General features: G+C 28.3%; 4 protein-coding genes across 17 annotated transcripts; 2 read left to right on the top strand and 2 right to left on the bottom strand.

Annotated features, from left to right (window-relative positions):
* The first annotated feature begins 868 nt into the window (after nt 1-868).
* On the top strand, nt 869-4475 carry LOC124950689 (SUMO-activating enzyme subunit 2). 2 transcript variants are annotated; one of them, XM_047497785.1, is made up of 9 exons: nt 869-1129; nt 1212-1472; nt 1630-1784; nt 1877-2164; nt 2248-2315; nt 2398-2616; nt 2687-2944; nt 3041-3715; nt 3792-3932. In XM_047497785.1, the coding sequence occupies exons 2-8, from the start codon at nt 1329-1331 to the stop codon at nt 3685-3687; spliced, it is 1779 nt and encodes a 592-aa protein (XP_047353741.1). In that variant the 5' UTR covers nt 869-1129; nt 1212-1328; the 3' UTR covers nt 3688-3715; nt 3792-3932. The 2 variants fall into 2 exon arrangements, with proteins under 2 accessions (XP_047353741.1, XP_047353740.1); XM_047497784.1 differs by having other exon boundaries at nt 879-1129; nt 3041-3630; nt 3792-4475.
* On the bottom strand, nt 4229-6064 carry LOC124950694 (carbohydrate sulfotransferase 11-like). Of its 2 annotated transcripts, XM_047497794.1 has the most exons (6): nt 5639-6064; nt 5387-5562; nt 5184-5303; nt 4970-5113; nt 4783-4889; nt 4229-4698 (listed from the first exon to the last, which is right to left on the bottom strand). In XM_047497794.1, exons 1-6 carry the CDS (start codon nt 5882-5884, stop codon nt 4499-4501), a joined length of 993 nt encoding a protein of 330 aa, XP_047353750.1. In that variant the 5' UTR covers nt 5885-6064; the 3' UTR covers nt 4229-4498. The 2 variants fall into 2 exon arrangements, with proteins under 2 accessions (XP_047353750.1, XP_047353749.1); XM_047497793.1 differs by having other exon boundaries at nt 4229-4889.
* Nucleotides 6065-6449: 385 nt separating this feature from the next.
* Nucleotides 6450-10640, bottom strand: LOC124950693 (YTH domain-containing protein 1). Of its 3 annotated transcripts, none has more exons than XM_047497792.1 (6): nt 10499-10640; nt 8964-9507; nt 8583-8799; nt 8260-8464; nt 7904-8189; nt 6450-7819 (listed from the first exon to the last, which is right to left on the bottom strand). In XM_047497792.1, exons 2-6 carry the CDS (start codon nt 9305-9307, stop codon nt 7489-7491), a joined length of 1383 nt encoding a protein of 460 aa, XP_047353748.1. In that variant the 5' UTR covers nt 9308-9507; nt 10499-10640; the 3' UTR covers nt 6450-7488. The 3 variants fall into 3 exon arrangements, with proteins under 3 accessions (XP_047353748.1, XP_047353746.1, XP_047353747.1); XM_047497790.1 differs by having other exon boundaries at nt 9604-10565; XM_047497791.1 differs by having other exon boundaries at nt 10342-10565.
* Nucleotides 10641-10961: 321 nt separating this feature from the next.
* LOC124950687 lies at nt 10962-26158 on the top strand. 10 transcript variants are annotated; one of them, XM_047497768.1, is made up of 20 exons: nt 10963-11536; nt 13031-13108; nt 13456-13564; nt 13710-13984; nt 14057-15636; nt 16799-18035; nt 18373-18393; nt 18483-18707; nt 18890-19073; nt 19152-19415; nt 19556-19914; nt 20144-20399; nt 20941-20994; nt 21553-21858; nt 21924-22310; nt 22374-22638; nt 22752-22964; nt 23115-23264; nt 23389-23495; nt 23575-26158. In XM_047497768.1, exons 4-20 carry the CDS (start codon nt 13722-13724, stop codon nt 23824-23826), a joined length of 6123 nt encoding a protein of 2040 aa, XP_047353724.1. In that variant the 5' UTR covers nt 10963-11536; nt 13031-13108; nt 13456-13564; nt 13710-13721; the 3' UTR covers nt 23827-26158. The 10 variants fall into 10 exon arrangements, with proteins under 10 accessions (XP_047353732.1, XP_047353735.1, XP_047353731.1 ...); XM_047497769.1 differs by lacking the exon at nt 10963-11536 and adding an exon at nt 11572-11758; XM_047497776.1 differs by lacking the exon at nt 13031-13108 and having other exon boundaries at nt 10962-11536; nt 18902-19073.
* Nucleotides 26159-26245: the final 87 nt, after the last annotated feature.

The raw sequence follows: 26245 nt of genomic DNA, 5'->3' as shown, positions 1-26245 counted from the left end.
AGACGTGAGTGTCGCGTGCGAGATTGAAAGTTCTACCGGAGACTTCGTTTTATTTCTTCGACATTTCGATTAGATTACTTCGCGAATTTGAATAGAATAGTAGAATCTACGTAATTATAACACACGTGAGTGTCGCGAACGCGATTAATGCGTTTTAATTGTTCGAAATTCGGAAGCACGAATTTAATGTGCTTAATAATCCGTTATGCCTGAGCCGAGGGTATTGAACGGTAAAGCTTTCTGTAAGTGGAGTCCCTGTAGCTAAGGCTAGATACTTCCTGTTAGCTTTGAAGCATTCTCAAAATATCCGAAGCGAAAGGCATAAGGGATCGGTATCGCGGAACGCGGATTTTAGAGTAGAGTCACTGTTAGCTCGTGGGTCTCCTCATGCAGCAACTTCCACGTAGTGAGACCTGGGTCGATAATACTTGCAAAGACTAATTCTAAATCATATAACACAAGTACTACCGAGCGAATGGCTGCATGTCTTTACGCGTTTTCAAAATTTTTTCTTTTCATATCTATTTAGACTGTAAAGTACTTAAACATTTTACATTGCTAATCATATTATATGGCATGTATAATTCGATATTATTTTATAATTCGATGATTATTTTATTATATAGTAGTTACTTATAAACATTTACAAATGTAATAATTAAATTCGATCTAACTTACAGGACCATCAGGCAAGGTTACACCTAACTTGCTAATATTATTAATACGGAAAAATGTAAAAATTGATCCATTCAGTGTTCATTATCATTATACAGAAGAAACGAAAAATTTTTATTATTTTTCTTGGTGTTCGATAAATTTACGATTAATATTATTATAATACTACACTTCAACTTATCGTTATATTAGAAATAATAAATAATCAATAGATGATTTACTTCCAAGATTATAATGTATAAAAAATAGTATATTCGCTTAAACATTACAAAATCGTAACACATGAGAAACTTAAAACAATCTTAATTTAGAGTTGGTTACGTACAATATCCTACAAAAGTTTATAGATTGATATGATAAACGTATGATGGTGGTAGCATTCCTCGCTTGCTCTTGTAGTATATATTTTATTAATATATACTATCTCTCAAGTTATACACATTTCCAGCAAAAGGTAATGAACTATCTTAAACATTATAAAATCATCGTTTCCATAGTTGAAGTAACGATTTTTAATAAAAATGTGGTTTGTCCAGTCTTTCTAGTTTCTAATTGGTTGATTGGAAGCCATATTTAATGTTTTGCTACGCAAGCGTTTGATTATATGCTGGTTGTGTATATACTATATATGTACATAACACTTAGCGTGAAAAATGGCGGCGAATATCTGTGGAGTTTTCCGCGAAAATTTGCAAAATGCTATTCTTAAAAGTAAAGTTCTTGTGGTTGGTGCAGGAGGGATCGGTTGCGAAATCTTGAAAAATCTTGTAATGACTGGTTTTAGTGATATTGAAATTGTAAGCCTATCAATATTTATAAAATATATGAATATTCTATAACCCCACTTTCTTGAATCGGTCTTTCGTAAAGATTGTTTATTTTTTTCTTTTTCGATTTTAAAATTTTATTCGACGCATGTCAAACTATTTCTTACAATATTTATTCTTTTTACAGATTGATTTGGATACTATTGATGTAAGTAACTTAAATAGACAATTTTTATTTCAAAAGAAACACGTGGGAAAATCTAAAGCTGAAGTAGCAAAGGAAACTGCTTTAACTTTTAATCCTAATGCCAAAATAATTCATTATCATGATAGTATTACATCGTAAGTACTTTTAAGAGTCTTTATTTTTTTGTTCATATTGTAATTTATAATTGTATAATTATAAATTAAATAAATGTCATATATTTTTATAGATCAGAATTTGGATTATCCTTCTTTAAAAAATTCTCTTTAGTTATGAATGCTCTTGATAATAGAGCGGCAAGAAATCATGTAAACCGTATGTGTTTAGCAGCTGACGTACCATTAATTGAATCTGGAACAGCAGGTTATGAAGGACAGGTAGAACTAATTAAGAAAGGTTTAAGTCAGTGTTATGAATGTACTCCTAAAGCGGCACAAAAAACATTTCCAGGATGTACAATACGTAATACACCGAGTGAACCAATTCACTGTATTGTATGGGCAAAGCACCTTTTTAAGTATGTATTATTGATTAATAAAAATAAATCAAAAAAGAGTTTGTACGATTTATATCTAATATTAATATAATTATGATTACTAGTCAGTTATTTGGCGAAGAAGATCCTGATCAAGATGTTTCACCAGATACTGCAGATCCTGAAGCAACTGGTAAATATTTTATATTTTAATAATCGAAATGAACGAAAGCTTTGATTTTTTAACAGTTGTATAAATTAATTTATTATTGTAGATACAGCTGCACAAGGTAGTTTAGAATCAGAATCAAATAGTAAAGGAAATGTTGATCGTGTATCAACGCGATCTTGGGCACAATCATGTGATTATGATTCCAAAAAATTATTTACAAAATTTTTCCATGATGATATTAAATACCTACTCAGTATGGAAAATTTATGGAAAAAAAGAAGACCTCCAACACCTTTAGATTGGTCAAATTTACCTGATGCTGGTTAGTAAAATATATCAATGAAATTATTTATTTGCTTCATAGTGTTTAATATAATTTTTAATTTCTTTAGTACCTGGATCTAGTAAAGAAATGTCTGAACCTGGACTAAAAGATCAACAACGTTGGAGTATTGCTAAATGTGGAACTGTTTTTGCTGAAGCCATAAATAATTTAAGCAAAAGCTTAAAATCTAATCAAGAAACAACATCAGATAATCATCTCATATGGGATAAAGATGATCAACATGCTATGGATTTTGTTGCAGCGTGTGCTAATATTCGAGCTTATATTTTTGGAATACAACAAAAGACAAGATTTGATATCAAGTGTAAGTATCAAGAAAATTGCTTTGAAATATTACAATATAATATTATGTAGCATATAAAATGATCTAATTTTTATATTATTAATTGTTTTGTTACAGCTATGGCAGGAAATATAATTCCAGCGATAGCAACTACAAATGCCATCATTGCTGGATTAGTTGTTCTACATGCATTTTATATTCTTGAAAATAGATTAAAAGAATGTAGATCAGTATACTTGCGTTTAAAAATGAACCATAGAAATCAATTATTAGTACCAGAAAAAAATGTTAATCCTCCGAATCCTAAATGTTATGTCTGTGCACCTACACCACAAGCTGTATTAGCTGCAGATACATCCAAAATGACAATTAGAGAACTTGATGAATTGGTATTGAAAAATAGACTTAATATGATTGCTCCGGACGTTATAATAGATGGCAAAGGTATAGTCATCATTAGTAGTGAAGAAGGGGAGACTGAAGAAAACAATAATAAAATTCTAGAAGAATTTGGAATAAAAGATGGTACAATTTTAAAAGTCGATGATTTTCATCAAAATTATTCATTAACTATCACAATAATGCATCGAGAACGACCTTCTGTAAAGGATGAAAGTCCAGAATTTTTAATACTAGCAAACGAAGAAGATCTTATGCCAAAAGAAGAAAATAATGATTCTGAAAAACCATCGACTTCAAATGGCAAGGCAAGTTTAACATATTTTTTGTTTTTAAAAATACATTATAAGAAAGAAAGAAATTGAAAAAGAGAGAGAAAAAATTAATAAATAGGTATATATAATGTTGATATTGTTTTATTATATTCTACTACTGAATTATATTTAACTGATGAAAGTATTTTTTACAGATTGATATCTCATCTGAAGATTCTATAATGATTGTAGAAACAGAAGTTACTTCTGCATTACATACAGATACAGCTAAGAAACGCAAAACTGATATGACTGAAAATGACGTCCTCATTAAAAAGCGAAAATTGGATATTAATAATGGAGAGGATGTTTCTATTATAGAAGATGATGCGACTGATGATCTTTCTTCCGAAAGAAAAACATCAAGCACAAAAAAAAGTAGATCTTCCACGGATGATGATTGTTTAATTGTATATGATGAAGGCACTGAGACAACTTAAAAGAAATATATAAAAAAAGTTGATAATGATAAGATATGTCATAAGATAAATGAACATATTCAGAGTAATAGGTATATATTAATTTTCTTTTTTGTATTTTATTTAAGGTAAATAGAAGTAAGCTTAAATGATGTGTCGAATTTATATATAAATAGTTGTCAAAAATCATTTAATTTTCTAACATTTACAAGAATAGTAATTCTATCCATACATCTTAATTCATACATTATAATTAACGATTGTGTTATTTTGTCAATATTTATAATATAGAAATTAAATTAATTAATATTTTAGATCATTTCTTGTCTGCCTTCATTTTTTTATTTGCATTGTAAAATGTAAAGCGATTGTTGTATTCATAATTAAAAAAATGTATAAGAAATAAATATTTTTTCCATATTTTGATTCTTATATCTTATATCTTATATCTTAGTAATTCCTGATTTACATAATAAGTATTTATCCAAATCATAATTATACATTTCAAAATCTATTTTATATCTTTCATGCAATTTTAGAATAGTGTTATGTGTCAAATTTTGAAAATATTTACAAGTCATTTTGAAATCAGTACATCCTCCTTTACTTTGTTCCAAATTTGGTAAATTCATATTGTCTTTATCTATTCCAAATTTGGAAAAAATATAATTAATCTCATCAAAAGTATAATGATCTAATTTTAAAATAAAATTATAATTTATATTACAAAGAGCACAATGGGTGTAGTATTGATTCCAATGTACATCATCATGTTCAGGCGATTCCTGTAATAGCCACTCTACAAATTCTTTAAATGTAGGTACTATTTGTAACCTGTAAAATATAAATTAATTATTAATTAATGATACTATAACTTTTGTAATTTCATTATAATCTTAATTCTATAAATATACCTCTTATCACGTGTAAATATTTTTTGGAAAAAACTACTAGTTGTTTTATTAGAACGAAATAAATTTGGTCTTGTCAAATGATATATTTTTTTGGTATAAATCCAAGCTTGATCAGTATATTTTGTATTATCTTCTATTCTATCTCTGTAAACATCGTGTTCTTACATGGAAAAAGAAAATATTATATTTTGTTAATAACATAAAAAAAAATTACCTATATGATGAAACAAGTCTTTCAAATGGATGCCTTACGACTAATAATTTAAATATATTTGAATCATTAGTCAAATGTTCCAACTCTTTTGAACTATGAGGTGTTAATGAGTTCATGTTTCTAAAAATATCATATAAATTATGATATTTCATTTAATAAAAAAATAATATAAAGATAAATGAATTGTAATAGCTTTAAAAAACCTATATTCTTGTATATTAGAGAATAATGTTGTAAAAGTGGTAGATGCAACCTTCCTGATCCAACAGTATAATGATTTATGTTTAGAACTATATAAGAAATGTTTTGTTACTAATGGAGTTTTCAAATTATATTTTACACATGTATTTGAAATTTGTTTAAGTAATGATCCATTTTCCTGTTTGAAGGAATACAAAATTTAATATGTACAATTTATTTTGTATAAATACATCATTACAATTTAATGTACTTACCTGCAGATAACTTGATTCAAGTTTTACTTTATTATATTGTAATAGTTTTATATTCGAATTAACAGATTTTTTATTGTATGCAAACATAGTAGACGAAAGGTCTATTTCTTTTATTTTATTATTTTTTTCAATATAGATATGTTCTATTAAATTCAGTTTAGCTTTTAATTGTAAAAAAAGTAAACAAGTTAATAAATATAAAATTACACAAAAGATGCATTTAACGAACTGTAGTTTCAGTGACATTTTGATGATGTGATCTTCATCACTTACAATTCTTTACTGCGATGATTATATACATCCGTTTCGAACAAAAACACAGTAGGAGTATCCAATAGATAAGTATTATCTTTTAGTTTTGATTTTCCATAACTTTATCATTTATAATTAATTATAGCCCTTTCTATTTATTAAATTTCATAATACAATAACATTAAATAATAAAGTCCAATATAAATAATTATATACTTGACGTTAAAAATATTTATAAAACATTTGTATTTATAGATCGATCTATGCATCAAATTATTTTTATACAAAAAGGATAGGAAAGTTGAAACAATTCAAAAGTTGTTCTTTTTTTTTTTTTTTTGTTATATTTACTATGCAAAAGCACTGAGAAACACACATAAATCTACAAGTGCAAATGCAGAACAAAATGTGAATATAAATTTTAGTAATAATAATATATAATTACTAACATATGTCATTTTTATTTAAAATTTAATTTAGATTAGTTATTAGTATTATATAATATAATACTAATTTAGATTAGTAAAAACTATTAATATTGAATTAAAAGAATATGAAATCTTTTGCACATACATATTTTTCTATCAAATGCATATGTCTCTATTGTATATTTAAACTTTATTCCATTGCACTGTTAATCTATGTTTTTATTTATGGCAGTGTCTTCTATTAAGCCAACATATCGACTTATGAAATTGACTATAAATGTTACATATATGTATGCTGTAAAAACATGTAGTATATCAAAGTTACAGTTAAGATTTCACATATAAAGATCTTACTTCGCTAAAATAATGTAAAGCGTAGATATAGATATGATTTGAATTCCATGTACAATAAAATCGAATGAATATATTTCAAATTGACAATATCATCTAATGTGGATATCCTCAGTATTTGTTAGTTTCATTTTAAAAATGTTTTCTTACATCTGATGTCTATTTCTATAAAAATATTAATTGTGTTAAAGAGGATGTTCTGATTAACATATATAATGCAATTCTATAATATGTGATTAGATAAAATGATGTTAATAGTTTGAAAATTATATATATTTCTAATAATATTATATATACTTAGAATGGGCATTGATATTAGATAAAAGACTAAGGAAATAACACATGAAAAAAAAAATGAGGGTATTCACGTTAGACAAAAGTGATACTTATTGTATATTATATTTAGAGTATAGTTCCGACACCATTTTTATAGATTATTCAAAGAACTAAAATGAATTTTTACATGTTATTAATATTATTTCTGAAGTGATAGCATAGATTAGTAGAATAGTTGGATAAATGTTACGGAGTATAACACTTAGTTACATATAATTTTTTTTTTTTGTTTTTTTTTTCTTTTTTTTTTTGTCATAAAAAGAAGGAACTAAAAGTTAGTAGTATAAAAGTAATAAAAAAATACTTATATAATATATAAGTGCATATAATAGCAGACTTAAATAAGTCTCAATGTCTAGACGAATCTTTTTTATAAAATCAATACATGCTATTATCTATTCATAATAAGGATAGTTGATAGTTGTGTATAAATCGAAAAATTAATATATATGTGTATACTCAAAAAAATATTTAAAATGTGATTTATCTACGGTCTCTGTATCTATGATGGTGATCACGAGATGATCGATGATCACTATGTCGGTTATGACGACTTGCTGTTCTCCATAAAAATTCATCTACACTTCGCTCATAACTGCGTTTTTCAAGTGCTGAAGCAGCTGCAGTATAGTCGGGTGGTAGTGGCAAGCCATCATAATATCTTGGGGGTGGTGGTGGTGGAGGTAGAGGATCATATGGATGTGGTGCAGCATAAGGTGGCAATGGTGGTAATTGATGCTGCATAGTACGCATATAATCTGCAACATAAGCTTCAGCAGCAGCAGCTACGCCCAGACCAGTGTTACCATATCCTCTAAAAAATTAATTTTAGTTGTACTTTTTTGTTATTTAAATAATATACAACTTATATAACATGTAACCATGAAAATCATCATACTTTGAATAAGGTGAATCTCCTCTATTAAACCAATTAGTGTATCGATGATGATGATGATGATGATGATCCCTTGAGCCTCTATGTTCTCCACTGGATAAGTGTGATCCTCTCGCTAAAGAAGCTAATCGTGATCTTGATGTCAGGAAAAGTCGACGTCCTCTGCCTCGAGTACGTAAAAATCTACTATTATTACTGATAGGTCTACTATCTCTGTATGAACGTGTTGATTTAATAATATGTTTAGCTGCTTCTTTAGACTTTCTTAAGATTGGAGTCATTTCTATCCCTGTAAAATATAGAATTTTTATGTAAACAAGAATTAGATATTATAAATAAAATTAATTTTTAAGATTTACCTTCATCTTCAGGAAATAATCTGCACAATTCTTCTGCGACACGAGGCTCAATCTCTTGACCATCTCTACCGATTTTAACTTGCTTGCCATCATTCCAAGGATTATATAAATGCAATGTTGCTGTAAATGGTAATTCTTTTCTACATATCCAATCTACTTTGAATACACCACCTAATGCTTTTGCAGATAAGCCAGGAGGTAAAACCTAAAGATAAAAACATTTATTTGTAATAGATATAAAGTATTCATTTTTTTTTTCTTTTTTTTTTTTTTTTTTTTTTTTTTTTTTTTCTTTTTTCAATGTTATTATAAATCATATATACCCATGAAATAGGTGCTCCATCTCTTCTAGATTCAGTGCTGAGCCTTGCAAAACCAGCAAATTTTCCTGATTCTTTTACAGAAAAAATAAGCAATACGTTCCGTGATTCTCTATACGCTTGGTTTAAATTAGCTTCATTCTGAGGAAGTGTGCTCCATACTCCTTTGGCCTTGGAAAGGGTTACGTTCTCAGCATTGTTAGACTTGATGATGAAAAATCTGTCAAAAAAAAATTTATGATATGTTCTTGATAGATATATAAATTATATATATATATATATATATATATATATATACATAAGAATTTTTTATTTTTTTATTAATATTAAATATTAACATAATCGATAATACATTGAAAATTTATATTTAAAAAAATATCTAACCTTGCATCTCTAAATAAGTAATTCAATTTCGTTGCATAGTCATAACTCTTAGCAAGTCCTTTGCTCTCCTTAGATCTTGCACGCTTAGTTTCGGGACTGGAAGATTTAGATTCTCTTGACCTAGCACGTTTTCCTTTATTCTTGCGATTCCTCTTGTTATCCCCACGCGATGATTTAGTAGAAATGGAACTTATACTAGGTTGACTAGAATCTGAATTCGAGCTGCTGGATGATACTTCACTGCGTGTATCATATGTTTCATCAGCTCCAATTTTTAATTCATCCACTATATCATTTTCTCCACAACTTAGATTTAAATTATCTGCATCTGCGTTGTTGTCCATTCTTCTTCTTCTTCTTCTTCTTCTTCTTCTTCTTCTTCTTCTTCTTCTTCTTCTTCTAGTTTGAAATTGTCCTTGATACTAATATGATATAGGCTTGAAGATCAGTTCTTTATTGATTCCTTCATCCAGGCTCTATCTTTTTAGGAATACAGGACGTTACCGTGTAAGACCGATGCTGTGCTGGCACCTTTAAATATTTTCTGAAAATCAAATATAAAAAAAGGCTTACTAGTTGGATAGATAAAATAAAATTGTACTTGTCCCACAAGAATATCATATTTGAAAGGATTTCGTACATCTTACGATAATTACACGGTAGCAAACAACTCAGTAATGTTTTTAGTATAAGAAGATTCAGAAGATCGCACATAATATCCAATTTAAAGTCACTGTGGTAAAAGATGTAGTTTTTATAATGTTTTATTATATTCAAGAAATCCATTGGCCAAAAACTTGCATTGGTTTATAACTCTTGATACTAAAATTGTCTTCGTATACTTTAATTAGAACGTGTGTATAATCCATAGCAGTTTCCAATTTACATCTAACATTATCACAAAATGTTCATGTTCCAGCTATGCACAATCAAAATTGTTTCGCGCTATGGTTTAGTTTTCGTTAAAATTTATAATAATAAAATACCGTTTTAACTGACGTCTCACGATTGTTATTATGAATCGTCCGTATATAACATAAAAATACCGGTTGTAAAAATTTATGTAATTAAATTTATCTTTTCAATTTAAACGTTAAGCCCTAATTTTACCGAATAATATAATCAGTCCTTAACATTCTTCTATATTTCATGACACATAATATACCCGTTTTTTGGAAAAGTTTCAATATATAGTCTTTTAAAGCGCGAACGCTATGCCTACAAAAGTTCATCGTTAAAACAGGTTTTAGCTATGTCTTGGCACCACTACGGATATGTAAAATGATTATATATCCTCATCAATCTTAGAAAAGTTCATGTTTTGCGAAGATAAGTCCTTGATGTTTTACAAGACCTTCAGTGGCTCGTACACACTTACGTGACACTGGTATTTTCTTCACTAACACAATTCGCACCTCACCAAAGAATGCTCATCGATTCAAGCGCATTTAACGGTTTTCATTTATTTGACACAGGATGCACACCATAACTTGCTTTCTTGTGATGCAATACACGATAAACAGTTACGTGCTCACCATTATACAAACCGTAGCGTCCATTGTGTGTGACGTGTTCTCACCAGTTCTCACGATCGATACTAGCGACCGTAGTCCAGATTTACGGGATAACAATTTTGATTAGTGGTTAATACTTTTCTTCAATTTTTCATAAAATTTATATAGTTCTTATGTAAATACGCGAGAATCTTGTTTAAAAAAAAAAATTTTTTTTTAAATATAATCATTACCATTCGTCTTATTACTTAAATATTACATATATTTTAAATAATCCATGTGTGTTTGTCTATCATAGGGTAAAATGTAAGATAACGACTTATTTATATAAGTATTACCTCATGCCGCAACTCGTATTATTTATTTAAGACATTCTCGTAGATATAATAATAATAATAATAATAATAATAATAATGATAATAATAATATCATGATTTTATTAAAATATTTCGGTCAAAGCTGTAAAAGCAAGAAAAAAAAACAGCTGAGCTTGTTCTTTTATGTGTTTATATATTTGATAACTTGCCGTGTTGAAAATTCCCTAGGAAAGACCATAGACGCCATCTTCAAAAAAGGATGGCGACCATCTTGGACCATTTTTCACGGGTTGTTGACACGGACGGAACCCAGCCGGTCGTGAAAGTGTTTCGTGATGTAAAACCTTATTACATTCAGTTTTAAATAGAATCAATTATTATTTCCAAATTAAGAAATAAGTAGAATAGGTTTCGATATTAATAAGATTGTTAGACCTGGAGTCGTTTTAACACAAGTAAAAAAAAAAAGAATTCGTGAAAACAAGCGTTTACCAGGAATCCAAGCAGTGATTATCATTTGACAGTGCCAAGAATAGTTTCTTTTTTTTTTTTTTCCCTTTAGGAAGAAACAAATTTTAAGTGCGCGATAGAGGGTCCTGTTTCCTAAAGGACTATCGAATCGTTAGGGGAAAAAAAGAAAAAAAAAAAAAAAGAAAAAAAAAAAAGAAAAAAACAAAACTTTCAATACTACTCTCTCCATCTTCCCGGAGAAAATGGTTTCGTGCACATGGTGACATTTCTGGTTAGTTTATATTTCCTATAAACAATTAAAAGTTTTTTTTTTGTCCCTTTTTTTTTTTTTTAACACAAGAGAGATTTTTTTTGTACTTTAATATATAGATTTTTTTTCTGTGTATTGTGTAAGTGTAACGAATAAGAATCAACGTTTTGTATTCACTACAAAATCATGATTTTATATAGTCGTTATATTTGATGGCTAATGATTCATAATGGCGCTTGGAAGGTAGATTTATTTGGATATATTTATACACATATTTATATTATCACATTTTATTATATCTATATAACGAAATATTATTATCAAATTTTATTCTTTTATATTGTTTTTCTCGTTAATAGAATATTTATTATTTTTCTTGTTTATAATTTTGCTCCATTTAAATATTATCTTGAAATAATCCATATATTTGATTTAACAAATATCTTTTCTTTATTAAGGAATAAAAGTAAATAGATGAAATGATCTTATAAGCAATAGAAATGAAATTTATTAATCCGAAGAGAAAAATTAATTCATATGCTTTCGTATTTGCTTGCATAACGCGTGTGTGTATGTGTGTTGTGTGTGTTATATGTTTTGTGTTGTGTGTGTGTGTGTGAGTGATGTGTGTGTGTGGTGTGTGGTGTGTGTGTATGTGTGATGTGTGTATGTAACACGTTTATGACTTATATATTTCTTATTGGACGTAAACAACTTGTTGTTTAATAATTTATTTCTTGTTTGCAATTTTAATAAAAAATATTGAAGTAATAAAGTAATTATAATCATAATTTAAAATATAAACTTATATACAGTATAACATAAATTCTATATTCTATCTATAAATAAAGTAATTTTATTTTTATGCTTTTGTATTCGATCTTGCTACATATTTTAATTATTTTATTTTATATTTTATGAAGACTACTTTTTTATAATGTGTTTTATCAATACTCTATAAATATATATGTATATATATATATGTATATATATATATATATATATATATATATATATATATATATATTTTATCCAAAGTTTGCAAATATCAGTTAATAGAATCGTGCTTAAAAATTTCATTAACATTCAAACTTTAAATCCTTTGATTAATTTTATTTAATTCTTAAAAAGATTTTAGTAGAGTTATTCATATAAAAAAAAAAGTTAATATTTTGTATTTAAAATACATTAGAAAGAAGAGAGAGAGAGAGAGAGAGAATTAGTTTTATTGTTAAAATTGTAATAAAACTAATGTTTGATTGTTACAATTTTCGAATTATTTTTTCTTTTCTTTCTTTCTTCTTTTTTTTAATTTAAAAAAATATTTGTTAAACAAAAATAATATATGCAAACTAAAAAGAAACTCGTCTTTGCATTCAATAATACAATATTAGCACTTATTTTGTATTTGTAAATGTACTATTCACAAAAATTTATACCCTAAAAAAGTATCTATTGTCATGTAAAAATCCAATGTATGAATATATGTCTCCTCTTTTCATGTCTCAACTACAGAGTAGGATTCAAGTATTGATTGCAGGAGCATGGTGTGCTATGGCAAAGGGAGGAGGGTAGAACCCAGACAAGATCTACGTCTATATACTATCTTTATACAAACTCTAACTCTAAATGATTTTTATAAGAAAATAATAAATATTATTTTATTTATTATTTAAGATTTTTTATTATCACTTGCAGTACTGTACTGCTATAAAACTTATAAGCATGTTTTCTATGAGTATGAAAGCATGTATCTAAATTTGAAAAAGGTCAGAAAAATCAATACACTCTGCAAGTGTTTAATGAACAGAAATATGTCAATAAAATTATAATAAATTATGCATAAGATAATTAAGTATAGATAGGTTTATGTTTTAATATTTTATTAGATATTAAAACATTCTTTTTTTTTTATTTTGTTTTCATTTTTCTATTTATAGAATACAAACAAGGTGGTGAATATGTACTATATTCTAATGACAATGGGCTGAAGTATTCTGGATTACAAATCTAATATATGACTTCTATATATACCTAGAATAAAAGCAGGTATTATTATATATCTACTTTACATTTTTAATAAATAAATAAAAGTATCTTTATCACAAACATAATAAATTTATTTATATATATATATTTTTTTTAAATGAATAAGTAATATACATATAACGTAATTTTTTTCTTTGTATATAAGGTTATACAAACAATGGCAACAGTGGAGGAGAAGAAGCGAGTAGGAGGCTCCAAAGTTTCAGCCATAGCAAATATTTTTCAATCAAAACCACAACTGGATAATTTAACTCACAAAGGAAATGCAATTTTATCGGATGGGTTTAAGGAACCATCTGTACCTCTAAAAGAATCACCTACACAAGTAACAGTTGTAAGAACAGAAAGTCATGTTGCACGTTTCAATAATGCTCGTGCATTATTTGAAAAACTTGGTGAAGAAAATAAACCAAACAGACCGTAAGTTGTTATTAAACGTATAAAATTACGTAAGTCATAAAATTTTTAAATATTGCATATTTATGTCTACAGTGTTGATCGTATTACAAAGCCAAGTAATTTGCATGGCCTGCGTTCTCGCTCTAGCTCTGCGAATTCAGGTTCTGGATGTACTTCTCCAGCTAGATCACCACGACCACGTTCTCCATCACCACCAGGAACTAGAGATCACTTGAGTAATTGGAGTGCAAGTGTACCAACTTTAAATGCAGAAAGACATTTTGAAAATGGACATAATTATGGCTTGGACAATGTAACTGACAAATTTAAAGCGCGCATTCCATTTAATAAAAGTGAAAAGAATTATGGAAAAGAAAATCGTTTAGATGAAAGACCAGAAAAACCAGAGAAACCAGAAAGAAAATTAAATTCAAAAGAATTAATAGAAAAACAAAAAAATTGGACAAGCCATTTTTCTAAAACTAGACCAAGTAGATATAATTCTGACCCAAATCGATCAGTTGTTCAAATTTCTTTAAATCAGAATTTTAATAAATTTTCTGGTGATAATAATTCCACGGGACTTAATGAGATATCAAGTAATGTAGAAAATGATACTAAAAGATCAACAGATGTATCTGCGAGTCCAGCAATAAGATCTGCAAGTTTTTGTTCTGCAAGGTCATCGGCTGCTACATCTCCTCCTCCACCTCCACCACCAACAAGAAATTCTTCCAATGCTAATACAAAAAAAGAAAGACCTGCTAGTATTGCCTCATTAAGTCCATCAGAACTTCCTAATAGTCCAGAATATGCTACTATAAACAAGTATTTTGAAACTTCCCCGACTATACCTGAATATGCTGTTGTGCAGAAAGGTTCAAATATACAAAATAGTAATAATTTGCAACGAAATCAAGAACAAAAAGATACTTCAAAGAATGTACTTAATGCACCTGCACAAAAAACTCAGGATATACCTGTACCTGAGTATGCTGTTGTACAAAAAAGTACAACAGGAAAAGCTCTTGCCAAAAATTCTGAAATTATAAAAAGCACAGGTACTCAAGCTTCTAAAACTGTAATAAATGCAGGAGTTAATAAAAGCAATTCTACAACTTCAAATTGTAATATTCCTGGGCCAATAAAAGCAAGTGTTCCTTTGGGAGAAAGAAGTTCTGGTACTTCTAGTCCACTTTGCAGCATGTCTACAGAAAATACAGTAAGCAGCAGTATATCTGAGAATAAGATGAGTAAAGATATAGATTTCCTTGAAGCACCAGATTATGTAAATTATCCAACAAGTCCTATACGTTCGCCACCAAAAACATCAGAGTGGAAAAATGAATGGCTGGCTAAAAATGATGAAATTTTGAAAAAAGCTGCAGACTTAAAATCATCTAGAGATGCATTAGATATGGAAATAAAAAATGAAGTTATTAGAACTGATCCAAGACCAGATTGGGCTAAACCATATACAAATACTACAAAAAGAAAAGATGTTCTATTAGAAGAAAAAAGAACAGAAGCAACAAAATCACCAGAATCTGATTTAAGACCTCCTTCACGAGGTACTGATAGTGCATCTTCTAGTATGAGCTCTCCTAGTTCACCTTCAAAAGACAGTAAAGAAGAAAAAGCTGACAGAGAGATGTCAGAAAAATTTCAAGCAGGTAATATTACTTTTAAATGTATAAGTGTATATTCCTTTTATTTTCAACATATGATATAAATGCCAAAATAATATGTAATTTTCTCAACAGGAAAGTTAAATTATATTCTATTACCATATTTTTTCCTTTATTTATTTATTTTTTTTTTTTTATTTTTTTATTTTTTTTATTTTTTTTTTTTTATTTTTTTTTTTATTATTTTTTTTTTTTATTACATATTCTCTTAAATGCTAATAACAATTAAATTTTGCTTTCTTATAAATTTGGCAATCCGCCAAAATAGTAAAACATAAAAATATGTGAGCTTCTCTTTCTGTTTTCTCCTCCTACCCATGCTCTTATACTTCTCCTGCTAGTCTCAACAGTATTATTTATAGAAATCAGTATGAACTCTGTTTAGCATCTGCCTCCTTGTGGTTTGGTGCATTTATATTACAAAAGTGATTGGCATGTTTGATTAACTTATTAATACTTTTATATAATACTATTAAAGATATTTTTTAAATATTTAAATATTTTAATATTTTAAAAATCAAAAATTTGTTATGTGAGATGTACATAGCTTAAATATTGTGCTTAAGATACATAACATGGTTTATACATATGATATAAGAAAAATTTTCTGAAAGTTAAAGATTAATAATGAAGTTAACTAATAGATTCTCTAAATAATTTACCGTTTAAATGTTATAACATTTTTTAATAATGTAGTCATGGCTAATATATTTTTCATAAAATATTTTATAATGTATCTATATAAATAAAGTAAATGAAATAATATTATTAAAAAAAGAAACTTTGATAGAGAGAGATTGCTAATACATACAAATTTCAGTAGAATTTTCTTTGTAACACAACATATGTAGAATAAACATAGTGAAAGGTTATGTTCGCAAACATAAAAGATTTCATTATTAAATATGAAAGTATTCAATTATAGTATTATTATATTGAAAAAATATATTAATTTTCATTTTTCATTTGCATATAATATATATAATCTTTTCAATTTGAAAATATAGTAGTACCATGTGTCTCCGTTTGCTCTGCATTGATTGTCGAGGTACATTTATGATCTCCCTTTCTACATATAATACCAATGATCACAATTTTTTCTCTGATTAAATTTTATCCATAGAAACGTTACATTTTATATTTTCAGGCCGTAATAGTTATGATTTGGCTTCAGAGGAACAGGAAAAACCAGCCACATATACAGAAATTATTGCTGAGGATGATAATGCAGCAGAAAAAGAATCAAAATTTAACGAAACAGACACAACTACGGTTGTTCGACGTTCTCATGTTCGTGTTGATTTACAAGCTGCTGGTTTGGGACAGCGGCCTCCATCTGTTGTTAGTTCTGATCAGGAACATCCGCTACTAGAACATAAAGATATCCCAATACCTTCTCCATATACAAAGCGAGTGCAACAAAGTCAGGATAATGTTTTACAAAGTAAAATAGATAGCAAAGCTCATATAAAATCTAATACAGGAGCAAATTCTGTTAAAAATGTGCAAGAGAAAGTAATTCATAATGTCCAAGAACCAACAAAAGTAAATCTCATGCCTGAAGAAACAAATCAATGTAAAACATTTGATAATAAATCACAAACAAATATTTCCAACGAGAAGCAGTTATTAACTGAAAATATGTGCCAAAAGACAATGTCTAATGTTAAAAATGATCAAATAAAAAGTTCTGCTCGAGAAAAATTGGCAAAAAATAAAGAAGAGGTTTCTGGAAAACGGTCGAGTTTTATTGAAGGAGGTAATAAGATGGATCAGATTGACAATATGTCATCAAATTGCACTGAGCATGCTCCTATCTCTACCAGTCATAGCACAAATAGTATAACAGAACCAAATATTAATACAACTGAATTGAATGAACTTAAACATTTAGCAGATCCATCCAATGCTGTAATAAAAACAATAGCAAACAAAAGCAATGTAAACACTGATGGATCATCCAAACCTTCTAACTTTATAAATAATAAAAACGTAGAAGACATTCATCCTCAAACAACATGGGAACAAGAAAAACAAAAAGCTGAATTAGCTAAATTACGTTTATCAGAAAACAGTTTTGTAAATTCAATTCAGCAAGTAAACATATCACCCATAACAACATCACAAAAGCATTTGGAAAGAAAGCAAATTAATGAACTTCCTACATCTGAAAATAGTTTTATAGATGATAGTGATTCAAGTGATACTAAAACTATTACTAATATAGAAAATATGCCTCCAACAGAGGTAACAGATATAAAGAATCAACAAGAACTAAAAAGTGCAATAGAAGAAACACCATCTAAAGCCAATACTTCTCAAACAGTTCCTATAACTCCAGATACCATGACAGCTGATGAGGCGGAAAATTTATTAAGTTCACGGTAAGTAAATGCATATTATAGCAATCTATGTGATATAAACTTTGAATTTAATAGAGAAATAGATTTAATATTAATATATTATATAAAGTATGTGTGTTTGTATATATATATATAATAAATGATATAAAGAATGTATATATGTATATATATATATATACACACATACTAATGAAGCAATAATATTTTATTTCTGCTATATATTTGCAAATGGCTTAGTAATATTTATTTTCACTTTTTGCCTTTTCTTTACTTTATTTATTCTGTTACATTTTAATACATTGATTTTTTATTTGAATATAAATCTTCTACCAAACAACTTTGTATCAACTTAATGCAGTATATTGGAGAAAAAAATAAGGTAAGTAAATGTAATTATTTGATTAGCAGGATTTTTTTCATTCAAATAATTGATAAAAATAAAATTGAATCGTGAAAATAATGAATTAGACAAGGATCAGCTTTATTATCGGATGAAGAAGCACAAGAAATTGCCAGATTACTATCTCCTACAAATACTACAGAAGCAGCTGATGAAGAAATTTCTATAGAAAAAGAAAAAGATATGGATAAGGATAAGGATAGAGAAGAACAAGATAATGCACCAGATTGGCTTTCTGATGTTTTATCTGCTCCTGATTCCAGTCTTATCAATAGCACAACTCATGATTATAGGTGATTCAGTTTGGCATATTATGCTTTTTTGTTTGGTAAAAATATTTTGCAGCTTATTCTCTGCATCTTCTCATTTAAATTTTTCATCTTAATTATATTAGCACATTATATAAACTTCTCATTTTCCATGTGATATTAGCGATATATTACACTCCATATACTTAAGGTATTATCATTTTTAGTTTATCCCACAGATCACGTAGCGACTTGACAATAGATTCGTTAACGGAGAGTCAAGTGGGTTCGGTAACAGGTAGTGAAAGTGGATTACTGGGATCCGTTAGTAGTTTAAATGACACACATGAAACCAATGATGATACAGAAACTGAGCACCAAGAAGATTATACTCCAACACCTGGAAAAATTGTAATACATTGATCATACAGTTTCAATAATTTTATATCTCTGTAACCTATTATAAAGGGTACATTACTTTACCTATAGATATTGGTGGAGAATGGAGTTCATTATTTTGAAGATGGTCACTTTTGGATGGAAGTTTCAGGCATACCAGAGTCTGAAGACGAAGATGAAGATTATCCATCTACTGTACCAGTTAAAAAGACTACTAAAGTTTCATTTGATACAGGTCCAATGAGAGTATATTCGACACATTCTGTGAATGAATATGATAGACGTAATGAAGACGTAGATCCTATAGCAGCAAGCGCAGAATATGAGCTTGAAAAACGCGTTGAGAAAATGGAGGTATTTTGACAATGTTTTGAATTTAATTATACATATATAATAAAAATACATATACACGAGCTCGCTCATATGCGCATGCGCGTTACAAAGTGTAAAATATTTTATAATAAATATTGTATTGAAATAAAATTTTTTAATAGGTATTTCCAGTGGAACTTATGAAGGGACCAGAAGGTTTAGGCCTTAGTATAATTGGAATGGGTGTTGGTGCAGATGCAGGTCTTGAAAAATTGGGAATTTTTGTAAAAACTATAACAGCGAAAGGTGCAGCCGCACGAGAAGGCAGGATACAAGTAAATGATCAGATTGTAGAAGTGGATGGAAAATCCTTAGTTGGTGTCACACAAGCATATGCAGCTAGCGTTCTGCGTAATACTTCAGGTCTTGTGTGTTTTGTGATTGGTAGGGAGCGTGATCCAAAAAATTCTGAAGTTGCGATGTTAATTCGGCAAAGTTTGCAAGCAGACAGAGAAAGGGAACAAGCTAATTCTGCTAACAGGTAATTTTTCTTTTCTTTTCTCTCCCTTTTTTTTTTCTCCATTATAAAATCTAATTTTCCTATGATGGTATATCCTTGCTCGCTAAACTTTGTGACGATAACTTGTGGCCACTTCAACGTGAGCTTGAGGCTCCTTGAAGTACTGAGGAAAATATTAAATATATATATAACAATTTACGAAAGATATTTTTGGAGTCGGATAATAAAAATCATTTTTTTTTTTATTTAGAAGACTTAATTTTTCGGATGCATCACCTGATGGACAACGAAGTGGAGAGGATGCACCACTTGGTGCTTCCATAGGTGGAATACCTGGTTCACCGGCAATGTCTTCTTGTTCAGAGGGAGAACCACCTCAGAGTCCCATTGAAAGTTATTTATCTCCATCTAGTCGTAGCAGATCTCCCATTATCAGTTCGTCAATGCCGCCACATTCTGCACCTTCACAAAGTGATGTTGATAGTTTGAGGCTACTTTTACAAGAGGTACTCTTCTAAATTTTTAGAAATGCTTTTGTACAAAATGTTTCGTGCTATACATCATCTGTATATAATAGATTTTCATTTATTAATGTGTTTAATATTTTTTTTTTCTTTCTCTTTTTTTATAAATGATTTTATTTATAGAATATGCTTCATAGTATTTATGATAATATATAAATCATAATATGCATATAATGAGAGAAACATTAATTATAGTCTCATTGTTTGCAGCATGCTTTAATTTATCCTCTATCATTCTTATTTTTCCAAGTAAATATGTTTATAATAGACAAGAGAAGATTTTGAAGAATGTAATGTAATAAATGATATATTTTATATTTTTATCGTGCGTGTATAGGATATATATTGTACATGTACATTATCACTATATTATTATATATTTCATTATTCACTTATATCTTTTATGGTATTATCTTTATATATAGATATATTTTGTAATGTTTATCATAGTAAATTAGTATATTTCTTAGTACAATTTTTTTGTTTTTGCTTATGCACTGTGTATGTCATCAATTGCTTGCAGAGTCAATATAAACTTGCATTAGCAGATGGAGAGGTGGAAAAACTCAAAGCAAAGGTAATTAATAAAAAATGAATAGATCTTTTAACATAATTATGATATGCTTATTTTATACGAATGATTAGATTAATAATTTTAATCAACAGGTTTATTATGTAAAACAACAACAATATATATATATATCATTTTAATTTTGATAGGTTTTTGCATGTGTCAATTGTGATAATAGTGAGCATCAGTATTGATTTGTATTTTTACGTTTGTATCATTTCTAAATATATATTTCCTTATTATTGAATGTATACAATAATGTATGTAATATATGTTACAATATATATGTATATATGTACATGTGTGTATATATATATATATATGTATATATATATATATATATATATATATATATATATATATATATATATATAAATGTGTAAATAGAGTTTTGAAAACAAAGTCACTGTATCAATTTGTATAGAATAATGCTTGTAATGACATGATTACTTCATTATATAATGCTTTATATATATATAAAAAAAATAAGTGGAACTATATTGTACATTAATTTTCACATGTGCTATAATAACACTCATTATTTATTTGAAAATTAATTTACAGTTAGTCGAATTGGAAAATAGTGGGGCAGGTAGTGAAGAATATGCGGCGAAGTTACGTGAGTCTGGTTTACGGCTTCATGAATCCGAAAGAGCATTGAGTACTGCCCGTCAAGATTTGACTACAGCTCGTGAAATGCTGTCTCAGGCAACATCACAAAATGCTGCATTACAACAAAAATATGCACGTGCAAAAAGAGCAGCTCGTGAACTTCGTACAGATATAGCAGCGAGAGATGAATTTTATCAGCAATTATTACAAGAAAAAGATACAGAATATAATGCACTGGTTAAAAGTTTAAAGGATAGGGTATGTATATATCATTTTACTATTATAAAGAAAGAGTATGTAATATTATTTTATATATTTCATAGGTTATTACATTAGAAGTAGAATTAACAGAAACACAAAGAAGATTTGGATTGCCCGTTCGACTTCCATATGATGGTACCACAGCTAGAATAGTAACACCACAATTATCACGACGTCAATTACCACCACCACCTTCTTCATCCAGTTGTCAACTCTCTGATACAGAGACATCAGATTTGAGCAGTCCAGATGATGGAGACAAGACTGCAACTGTTGAACGAAAACTACCACTCCCACTTCCTGTAAAGGAAGAATTAGATCGTGCAGTACCAGCTCACCGACTTCTTGATAATTCAGCTGGTAAAAGTAAAGCTGAACTTGCAAGTAGAGGTGGTCTTGCTAATCGTCAACTTCCTAAAAGATCAGGAGGCCTTAGTAACAGTAGCTCGGTACGTATATGCATTATTGTTATAATATTTAAAAAATTACTAATATTAGTTTGTAACTTACAGGATTATGGCTTAGATGAATCGGGTGATAATACCGATGAAGATTCGTCTTCAAAACATATTTCTCAGGACACAAGTAGCAGATCACCAAATGATCTAACATCAAAACAATCAAACTTAAGTTCCTATTCTAGTAGTTCATCGATCAGTTCATTAAAGGGAAAACAACATATTGAAACTACTCATACAACCACGATTCGACAACATAGTACAATCAGTTCACAAGTTAGGGCAATGACAGAACAAAGTTGGCCACAAACCCAAAAAAGTATATGCATTTTAGTTCATCTGTTTATATATATAATAAAGATATGCATTTATTTATTAGTTCGTAATACATAAATAACAGCTTTTAAGAGCATGATGTACTTTGTAAAATAGGTTTAACTGGACCTCCTGCATCATTGGCAGAACAATTAAAACAAGTCTTGGCTGAGAGAGAAAGGCGTCTTGGTGGAAATGATTTGTCCTCTTCTAGAGAAAGTTCTGGAGATTTTAGCGATTTGAATAATCCACATAATAATGATCCCACTTTAGTAACTCATCATCTTGTGGAAGAAATACGACAAGCTGTGAATGAAGCTAATCAAAGAGGTACATATATATATATATATATATATATATATATATATATATATATATATATATATAGAATTCATTTACTGAATATTTCGTAAGAAATCTTTTATATAATAAGTTGTATATAAATATTTACTAAAAAAAATGATTTTATAATTGTTATAGTAAAAAAAGTTACGGTACCTTCGGCTAACTTAATTAGTAGTAGCGGTGCACCATGGCACCATCCTGGTAGTTCTCCTTCAAGTTTATCGTCTGGAGGATCCGTGAGTCCACCTGCTGTTGATCCTAGCCCATCTAAAACAGGTAGCGCAGGTAGGGATTTGTGATAATGAATATCTCTATTAACGGAAAAAAAGAAATTGTCCATTTATGATTTTGTTACGCGTTATTCTAACGTGCTATGTGTTTCCGCAAGTAAATAAAATTATGAATCTAGATTCGAGTGAAGTTTGGTTGCCACCTCATTCAAGTGACTTTGGTTTAGGTGACAAGAAATCACACTTTTGGCAGAATGCGCCTGTTACGGATTGGTCTAAGGAACAAGTAAGAATCTTTTTATTTGGTACAAATATAATTATTTATGTATGTTAATATCAATTTATAACGTAATAAATGGTATTAGGTCTGCCAGTGGTTATCAGGAATGGGCTTGGAACGACATGCTCCTCGATTTTTGGAAAATGGAATTAATGGTGGAAGTCTTTTACGTCTTGAATCACGAGAATTAAAAGCTTTTGGTATTTATGGGGAGGAAAAGGCGCATCTTAAGCGGAAATTAAAAGAGCTAAGAGCACAAGCGGATAGAGAACGCAAGGAACGTAAAGAAATAGAACGAATGCGAAGAAAGGCTGAAAAGGCAGCACGAAAGAAATAATTTGTAAGAATAACGATGTTATTCTTTTTAAACGAACTGCAATAATATTGTCGAACAAAATTAATATGGTATGCATATTGTTGAGATATATACCTATACAATTTTTCTTGCATTATTATATCCTACAACGGACACTCTAGATGTATTAATTTTTTCAAAGAACATGTGTGTGGTGTGTGTATGTGTGTGTATGTGTATACATATGTGTATATGTATATATATATATACACATATATATATATATATATACACATATATATAGACAGATGGATAGATATAGATATAGATATCTTCCAGAACAACTTCAATTAAATCATAATTGTCGAATAAGGAATAATATCAATATTGTACATCAGTTTTCTCTCATGAAGCATCCAGCATATGTATAATGCTCCACAAAGTAAAAGTATTTTGCATTTATTTATCAACAATATACTCATATCATAATTATAATTATATTTCTGTTAATCGCGAACAATTTGTAGAAAACGATAACAGATATAATTTGAAAACAAAAAAAAGAAACATAAAATAGTATGTGTTATGTAACATGTCTATATGCCATGTATATGCATGTGATTTTCAACTTATATTGGAAAATAGTTTCCAACGTAGGTTAAAAATCAGTGATATGTATGTACAAAAGTCAAGCCATTTAGATATATCGTCTCTTTTATGAGGCAAACTTCTATTTACTGATTGTGTATTTATTTTTACTACCTATTAATGGTATAATATCAATTTTCCATAATTAATAATGTAACATTATTAATACAACAGAAAGAATATTAGTATAATTATTATTGGAACAAGTGGCTGTCCCTTATTATGTAGATTATAAATTACCAACGAATTTTTAATTATCAATGCAATATACGTTATAAATATTGCTGTAGATATAATTAAATTGTGAAATAATGTTCTTTACTTATATTTGTTACAACTAGATTTATTAAAATCATTTTTCAATATATATATATATAAAGAAATCTTCTCGAAATAAGAATAGGTATTAAACGCGAATAATTTTTGATTATTCCTAAATCGTATAAATTATTTGTAACATTCGCAGTATATCTGTCAATTGTATTATGCACACTAATCTAATATTTAATTTTTAATGTTAATTTGTGTATTAAATAATGCCATTTTTTATACTGTATTTGTAGACATTCCATATAAAGTTAAAGATATATCTTAATTAACACAAATAGATATAAAAACTATAACAAAAGCTTCTATGCTTAGAACGAGATATCATTTAATGCGCGCGGATATTATGCATTGTGTATTAAACTATTCTGTGTTAATACAAGACTAAGTAACCAAACGAGAACACGTATACGAATATATCATTAATACAATGGTTACGAGACTCATTTGGTTACAATATAGACAAACGTGCACTGCACGTGTACTTATTTATACTAGCTTTAAGATTATTTCAAGTTTAAATACTTTTTTATTTTATTTTGTCCAACGTAAGTTACAAATCAGTTCAATGTTTTTGTTTTTTTCTTATTAGAAACAACTGAACAAGTAAAATACTTATAATTGAAATGCATTGTATATATATACATTGAATAATTATTAATCTAATAATTGAAAATTTAATCTAAGGCATATATAAGATTAATATTATAATTAAATATTATAGTGTCATAACACATCTATGATAAATTATAGTTTTTAATTTGATAATTGAACTATTTATCGGAGTCCTCCATTTTTTAACAGTACTATGTACCATGATATATCTTACAAACAAAAAAAAAATGGTACACTCGTTTTTGTTATTAGAATCACAACGAAATGTGGGAATACATCGAGACACTTATAATATATAATGTCACTTGATTTTTCAGAATAATCGTGAAAACACGTATATATACATATAATGTATTATTTACATTTACATATATTAAAACACTCGAAAGTCCTACACTTCGTATGTAGATAAATTTTCGATTCTGTAAGAACAGACATTGATAAAAACTGACTGATTTACGATAAGTTTTGTAGTCAATTTTCAACGAACAATATAAATGTGTAATTTCATAAAGTGTCATGTGTGTCCAAAAGTACATTTTAGTCTAGCGCAAGAACCAAAATAAGCACATTTTGACAAAACTCTATGTGTCTGTCTTTTTCATACATTTTTTCATTGATTTTAAATTATTATTCATTAAAATAGAAAATCTATACAGAATAGACCCAGTAACGCGGGAGAAATGTGCTGTTACATGGGTGGCAGCTTTTTTCGACAATGTCTACAAAAATATTGTCAACAAAATACTCTCTTAAACGTTTTAATTAAAACTGATTAAAATAATAATGTGTGAATTTCATTACTATGATTTCCTTTGCTTCTCTTCTTTCTTTCTTTTTTTTTTACTTTTTTTTTATTTTTTTATTTCAC

This window comes from Vespa velutina, chromosome 7 (assembly GCF_912470025.1).
Source record: "Vespa velutina chromosome 7, iVesVel2.1, whole genome shotgun sequence".
Taxonomy (NCBI): domain Eukaryota; kingdom Metazoa; phylum Arthropoda; class Insecta; order Hymenoptera; family Vespidae; genus Vespa; species Vespa velutina.
The sequence above is the reverse complement of the archived record's forward strand: the minus strand, read 5'-3'. Positions and strand labels throughout refer to the sequence as shown.